Source organism: Bidens hawaiensis, unplaced genomic scaffold (assembly GCF_021521415.1).
Source record: "Bidens hawaiensis isolate Kalapana, Puna unplaced genomic scaffold, B.hawaiensis_p1.1 tig00072373_1, whole genome shotgun sequence".
In the NCBI taxonomy this organism is placed as follows: Eukaryota; Viridiplantae; Streptophyta; class Magnoliopsida; order Asterales; family Asteraceae; genus Bidens; species Bidens hawaiensis.
This window is the reverse complement of record NW_027502663.1, coordinates 4,078-12,055: the sequence shown is the minus strand read 5'-3', so window position 1 is coordinate 12,055 and position 7,978 is coordinate 4,078. Positions and strand designations below refer to the sequence as shown.

General features: G+C 36.5%; 1 protein-coding gene across 1 annotated transcript; it reads left to right on the top strand.

Annotated features, from left to right (window-relative positions):
* Positions 1–244: 244 nt before the first annotated feature.
* On the top strand, positions 245–4,365 carry LOC143605994 (putative aquaporin NIP7-1). Its single transcript, XM_077081914.1, has 5 exons — positions 245–446; positions 535–756; positions 1,121–1,315; positions 3,653–3,714; positions 3,807–4,365. Exons 1-5 carry the CDS (start codon positions 261–263, stop codon positions 4,015–4,017), a joined length of 876 nt encoding a protein of 291 aa, XP_076938029.1. The 5' UTR covers positions 245–260; the 3' UTR covers positions 4,018–4,365.
* Positions 4,366–7,978: the final 3,613 nt, after the last annotated feature.

Sequence of the window (7,978 nt, the reverse complement as noted above, 5' to 3'; positions counted from 1 at the left end):
TGCTGAATGCACAGTTGAACGACATTCATTCAGAAACATATCCAGATTCCTAAATATTAACCTTAATTCAGCTCAACATCAACTGTGTGACATCAAAAGCAACTCTACACGCATTTTCGTTATTCAAGTACTATACTTACATTTTAATTGTATTCACATTTCTGTCGAGATTATTATTATTATTATTATTATTATTATTATTATTATTATTATTATTATTATTATTATTATTATTATTATTATTATTATTATTATAGATAATGACATCTCTGTTTAAAGATGATCAATCTTGTGAACCATCAAGAGATGCGTCCACTAGCAACCAATCAAACTTTGATCAAGAAGCGGGTTCTTCAAACACATTACAAACAGGTCAGACTGAAGACGACATAGAAAAAGGTTCAATGTTCTTATGCTTGCCAATGGACAAAGCCCTTATAAGAATTGTAAGAAAGTGTACATTAATTAATGATCCCGGTTCTACGTTAACAATATTGATAATCAACATGTCTTGGTGGTATATCAATGTTGCAGGTTGTAGCAGAAATGTTGGGGAGTTTTATAGTTATGTTTAGCATAGGTGGGATAATAGCAAGCACGGAATTGATGAGAGGTGTCGGTCTACTTGAGTACGCAGTCACGGCGGGCTCAGCAGTGATTGTGGTGGTTTTCTCTATTGGCCACATTTCTGGTGCTCACGTTAACCCTGCTGTCACCATAGCTTTTGCTACTGTTGGTCCATTTCCATGGAGAAAGGTACCTATTTTCTAACAAATATATCCATTCACCAAATGAGATTTATTTGGATATATTTTTGGTTTAGGATTCATTTAAATACTTTTAGTCGTTTTATGAAAGTTCTTGTATTTTTAGACAATTCAATACCCCCACAAGTTCGGGTGGCAAACTAATTTCAAAGAGTCCTCCTGAGCTATGTGGAATTTGCTTGCCACACAAGCGAACTCTAAGAAAATTGTCAGAACTTGCATGAGTTCACTTGTAGAGGTAGCAAACTGTTTAAAAGTAAAAGAATATTTTTCCAGAAAACGTTTTCTGAACGTATTTAACTAAACCCTAAACCACCAAACTCGAGAAATCCTAACACATTACAATGGAAAAGGTTCCGATGTATATAGTGGCTCAAGTAGCTGGTTGCACATTTGCGACATATGCGGGAACAATGGTGTACGGCATGAAATCCGAGGTTTTGATAACTAGACCACTTGTTGGATACAGTGCAGCATTCTGGGCCGAGTTTATGGCTTCTTTCTTTGTTCTGTTTCTCACCGCTTCGTTGGTTCATGCACCTCCATCTGTATGCATACCCTTCCTCTACTTCTATATTTGTTACAAAAGTTGCATGATTTCTAGTGTCAAATGATTCTACTCTAGTTGTATTTCGTTTTATTATTGATGGTGATGTTTAGTTTCACACTTGTGGTGGTTGTACTCGAATAACACAAAGAGCAAACACTTTAATTTTAAGAATAAATTCAAGAAACATGTATAGTTAAAATAAATGAACAATATTAGTAATAGTTATTTAAAAAAAGTCAAATATAATCATAGACCATAAATAAAAACAAAAATGATAATAGAAGATGTTTATTTATAGTGATAAAAATACCCCAGGTTGCTTGAGTTTGTTCTTGTGAGACTCAGTGATGACCCCCATCATTTTAATGGCCTAAAGCAAAAGAAGATTTTGAGGCCTTTATAAAAAATTAAAGAGATTAAATCATATAGTTATAAGTTTTATTTTAAAATGTACCTATGGATTTTCGTGTTTCATATATGAAACTATAATACTTAGAATTTTCAATAAAAAAAATAATAAACACAGATTCAAGGTATATAACCAGGAAAAAATAGAAACAAAATAAATAAGAAATGGCATGAAAAAAAATTAAAAAATACAACTTCACCATGTACAATAATCACTAGGCCAACGTGCAATATTGTTAAATTTATCCATTACACATTTTAGTAGGTAACCGTTTCTTTATAAATAAAAAAGTTTAGTTTAAAATTTAAATTGGGGCCTTAGTTTTTCAGGAGTCTCAAGCCCTACCTTGACCCAACACTACTATTGGGGGGACCCAGGTGTGACTCTTAACAATACAATGTAAGCATCTTCAACATGCTACTAATGAGGCCATCTGTATCAGACATGACCGGCACTGGCGTTCATCTGCGTAAGAGCAAAAATTTGTTTGTGTAGTTTGCGGGAGTCGTCTGAAAATACGCATGAGGAAATAGGAGAGTGGTAGCGCCAATGACTATATTTCCCCTTAACGGCTAAACTTTATGATCTTAAAATTCAAATAGCTATCCCGGCTCTCAAAAGAAAAGCACTATTATTACCACATTTTATTTAAGTTTCTTCACATCCTCCACAATACTCAGCTTTTAATCTTAACTCTCACACAAACATGAGCTCAAGTGATAATAAAATCTCGCCAACTTCACCTCTTACTGTTTAGACGTTTATTGAATTAGCCACATTGATGCCCAGAGAATTGAAGAAGCCTGATTGAAAATGTGTAACTAAATTGATGGAATTCCTTACCGGAGAGGAGTCAGGTTATGTTTAAATTGGAATGGAAAATACATACAGAATGGTCATAAATTGGAGACAATCGTTTGTGGAATGACTATCTTGCTCTAGATTCGGTGACCGACACCCTGAGAGTTACTCTAGACAACGGTTTTGGATGAGGGATAACATTTCAGTCGAATTATTGATCATATATCCAACCATTCTTCCCACAGACAATGCTACTGATCACCAACATCACCACACTACATTTACTAGAAACAAGGCTACAGATCGTGTCCTTCAACTTTAGTAACTAGAAAAGGCCCTTAATTCATATGTTGTCACACATTATGTCCTTTACACTTTTCTACCCAATCCATCTTTGTACTATATCTCCACACTTTTTCTAATCCTTCGAATACTCTTTCTACTTCCGGTTATCATCCATCACACAACACTGTTGATCACCAACACAACCACACTACCTAACAACAGCTATAACTCCCCCACGACCGCAACACACACACACGCGCGTAGAACCCAAATCAACCCAATGGAAAATCAAGTGTTTCATGATCTTATTACGGCTAAAGTTTAACCAATAAAGATCTTGATATATCAAAAGGGGGTTTGCATTTTGTGTCGCTTGTAGTTTTTTGTCCTAGTTCGATCTACACCCGTGTTATTCAACCCTCAGCTGGTAATCTATAGAATGAAATTGGATATCGAAGAAAGTCAGTACGTGATTGGGAGTTGTCAAAGGCTTCAGTTAAAAGGGTTTGTAGTAACAATTGTCAAGGAAGATGATGGGTTAATGGTCAATAAATAAGTGAGTTCTATGGATGGTGTAACGTCCGGGCCTCGTACCACCATTTTTTTTACAAAAATTGACGATGACTAAGATATCCTAGGATGTTTGTATATAATTTAGTATTTAAAAGAAAATGAGTGTTCTGGAATATTTAAAGAAAATTTAATATGCATGTTGACGTGTTGCGTTTGCGATTGTTTGCATCATGGATAATGTTAATAAGAGCTTGGAACTTATTGATGTTTAGATTCGTTAAAAGTTTGGACAATAACTTTCATAACTCTTGGTAAGTTGTATTTCAGGTAAGTCAATTTGCAGGATTTATTGTAGCTGTTGGCATTGCACTTGGAGTTCTAATTACTGGGTAATCATATACAACTTGTCACCAACATCGATTTAGTTCATTTTTTCATATATCCATATTTACACAAAAAAAAAAAACCGTATTTGTATTAGGCCAATTTCAGGAGGTTCAATGAATCCTGCAAGGTCGTTGGGACCTGCCATCGTGTCATTTAACTATCAAGGTCTGTGGATATATCTAACGGCTCCTACACTCGGCGCAATATGTGGTGCATTCATGCTTCGTATGTTGAAGCCTTGTGCATCTATGACTTCATCTTCCTCTTCGCCTTCACAACGCTCTCAGTTCCTACAAATTGATTAGATGTAATTTTACAATTCCGTTAAAGCTTAATAGCATGTAATGATGGTTTTTTTTTCTTTTTAACAATTTAGTTGACTAAAAACTTAGTGTCATTGTAAGTGCATATGTTATATACTTGTCTCTTCGTCACATACAAACTTTATATTCATTTTATTATAGTTGTCTTCTAGATCAAAGGACTACCAATATTAGTTTGAGCCAGCGCCATTTTATGTGATAATCTTGGAATGCAAAAGCCTGTTAATTGGGATGCAAAAATTTTGGAAGTTTTCGGTATTAGTCAAATTATTGGTTCCTGGACCTTGGTCTGTCGTTCATGGGTCTAGTTCCTGAGGAATCTAATTGAGATTGAAGCGTAGTAGATCAAGTAAGTTCTAGATATCCTAATTAAGTGTTTTAGGGCAGTAACATCGATCATGTATCACCTTGGAAAGGTTAATGTGGTTGTTGACGCTAGCCGGAAAAAAAAATCCTTGGTAAAGATAAAATCATAAAACTGGTTGTAACGCCATATTTCACAGGTCTAGTTAAAAATGCTTAGCAAGAAGCATAAAGAAGGAACAGGTTGTCACTCAACCAAATAGATACCGAAACTTGAAAAGGTATTATTGGTGGCATGGCATGAAGCATGAGGTTACTTGGTATACAAATAAGTTTTAACTTTTCTTAGTTAACGTCGAGCATGAGGTTACCAGAAGCCTTATGATAAGATTCACCCATTGGAAATAAAAAAATGGAAGCCGAAACACCTCACTAAGGACTTTATAACCAAGCTACCTCGTATAGCTAAGTTTGACTTATAGTGTTTACTTTCAACCAATACGTGAGACATTTACTTCGAAAAGGTTGACATAGACATTCTTCAAAGAAGTTAGTGGCAAGTTATCATGTACCACCCAACTTGATAACCGGAACTATTGTGCTCCATCAATGTTGGTCAGACGTGCCACCTATGTCCAGACCTGGCGTACAAAGTTAAAAACATGTCGTAGTAATGGGAATGTACAAAGTGTGCCATTAAAGCGTCGCGTTGCGCACTGCCCTACCATGCTCATGAGTGAGCATAAGTTAAGGGTGTTTTGCAACCTTTAGGGACCTACTTGTGTGCGTCTCAGTCTAAAGGAAATACTAAGGATTACTCTTCATTATAAACTCATCAAGGTTTTGTCTCTCCTATGTGTTGGGAAAAACGACCATCAAGCTAAAAACGGTAAACAAAAAGTGCGGAATTAATCTTCATATGGCTAAACTTTTTCACAAACCCTAATGAACCTATGAGTATGCAAACAAATAGGGTATTTAAAAATAAATAGGACACAATAATTTTAGCGTGGAAAACCTCTCAAGGCGAGAGTAAAAATCACGATACTACTAGAGCCGCTTCAAATCCACTATCACCAATAATAGCAATACAAAAGTCTTCTCTAGGTAAAACGAGAGGCATACACAAACCATCATATACTTGGAACAAACTAATATCAAGTATATGGAATTAAACTACAAAAGAATACCAATGTTGTAAAAGTCGTTAGGCGGTCCTAGGCGGTCGACTGGGGAGTTGCGAGTACTCGGGAGTAGTCGGGGATTACTCGGAAAATACCTAAGGAGTACTCGGCCGAGGCGGGGAGTACTCGATCTAGGAGGGGAGTAATCGGGGAGTACTCGGCCGCCTACTCGGGAGTTTTACAACATTGAAGAATACGAGTAAGAGGTATCACCAACGAGAGAATGAATCGATCTCCGGCGCGTCTCTTATATTCACAAAACACCAGAGGAATAAAACACCAAAACTTACTTTCTCTTCTTCTCTGATGTCTTCGGCAGTAGCAAAGAAAAACCACACAAAAACCCATGTGTGCTTACGGCAGAAATACATCACCACAAACATAATAACCTTTTATATATATTTTGTTTTCTTGTCCTTCACGTGAAGCCCAACTCAAAAATATCACCACATAATTATGTGGGTGACGACCCATCAAAAATAACCAGCACCAATTATTTACTTTTTTTTTTCTTTATTTAATTATTAAAACATAATAATAATAATAATAATAATAATAATAATAATAATATAGACGACCCATGAAGGATAATATTTGTTGGGCTTTCTCATGGGAAAAAAAAATCTCCAACAAATCTCCCCCTTTTTGTCTATGAGAAAGAATTCACCACCCCGACTAGTGAGCAACATATCTTCAGTTTCTCCCTTGCCAAAGCTTTGGTCAAGATATTGTAACAATAACTTAATCAAGTTCAAACAACTTGTCTTCAATTGCATATCTTATCCGATGATACCTCACATCAATATGTTTTGTTCTCTTATAGAGTTCTTAGCAAGGTGAATGGCACTTTGATTATCACAAAGAACCACGTAGCGCCGTTGCATAAAGTCAAGCTCTTGCATAAATCATTTCAACCACAACAATTCTTTGCATGCTTCTGTTGCTGCCATATACTCTGCCTTGGTAGTAGAAAAAACAACACACTTTTGCAGTCTTGACTGCCATGACACGGCCCCTTCAAATAACATCAAATATCCAGAAGTGGATTTCATGTTGTCCATATTTCCTGCCATATCAGAATCCGTTTAACCAACAAGCATCGACTCACCATTTCCAAATGTTATACCCAATTTAGAAGTACCCCGTAGATATCTAAGGATCCACTTAACTGCTTCTCAATGCTTCTTACCAGGATTTGACAAGAACCGACTAACAACACCTAATGCATGAGCAATATCACTCCGTGTACATACCATTGCATGCACTAAGCTTCCAACCGTTGATGCGTATGGAACGCCATCCATCTCTTCAATCTCTTTCTCAGAAGTAGGGCAATATTTTTCAGTTAAGTTAAAGTTGGGAGTAAGAAGTGTACTACCCACATTAACTTTAGACATATTGAATCTGATATGCACCTTTTCAATGTATTGCTCTTGTGACATGTGTAGCTTCTTTGAAGCTCTATCTCTAGTAATCCGAATCCCAAGAGTATTCTTTGTTGGCCCCAAGTCTTTCATAGAAAATGACTTACTTAACTCTTTCTTCAGCTAGACAATTCTTTCTACATTCTTGCCAACAATCAACATATCATCAATATAAAGCAATAATATGATGAAATCACCACCACCAAACCTATTAAAGAAAACACAGTGATCAGACGCAGTTTTTCGGTAGCCTTGCTTCCCCGTAACGGACTCAAATTTTTTGTACCACTATCTCGGTGCTTGCTTCAACCCATAAACACTTTTATGAAGTTTACAAACATATATTCTTTACCTTTAACCTGAAAACCTTCGGGTTGCTCCATATATATTTCTTTATCCAGATCACCGTGAAGAAATGGTGTCTTGACATACATCTGCTCAATCTCAAGGTCAAGACTAGATGCTAAACCAAGAATCACTCGAATGGAACATATCTTTACGATTGGAGAAAAAATCTCATCAAAATCAATGCCCTTTCTTTGACTGAACCCTTTGACCACCAATCTTGCCTTGTACCTAAGCCGTGAGGCATGTTCTTCAGAATTAAATTTGTAGACCCACTTGTTCTTCAAAGCTCTTTTGCCCTTAGGCAACTTCACCAACTCAAAGGTATTGTTCTCATACAAGGAATTCATCTCATCTTGCATGGATTCAACCCACTCTCTGTTTTGCTTATCTTCCATGGCCTCTTTCTAATACTCGGGCTCTCCCCCATCAATGAGTAAGACGTACTCACCAGTCGAATAACGATTAGAAGGTTGACAGTCTCTTGTAGACAACCTGAGTGGGACAAATGCAGGCATATCTGCTGGTAACTCGGGATGAATATCCTCATCCAACTCTACATGCTCTTGATTATCAACATTATCGGTACCATGTTGTTCGTCATTTTGAAAACCATCTTCGTGATGTGGCTCAGAATGCTAAGTAGGAATAGCATCCAAATCAATGAGATCATCAGTGTACTGAGAA

Bases quoted from the DNA above. Each gene is read 5' to 3' on its own strand.
- LOC143605994 (XM_077081914.1), top strand. From the start codon at position 261: ATGACATCTCTGTTTAAAGATGATCAATCTTGTGAACCATCAAGAGAT. The intron at 447-534 runs GTAAGAAAGTGT...TCAATGTTGCAG, and splicing joins ACAAAGCCCTTATAAGAATT to GTTGTAGCAGAAATGTTGGG. The intron at 3,715-3,806 runs GTAATCATATAC...TATTTGTATTAG, and splicing joins CTTGGAGTTCTAATTACTGG to GCCAATTTCAGGAGGTTCAA.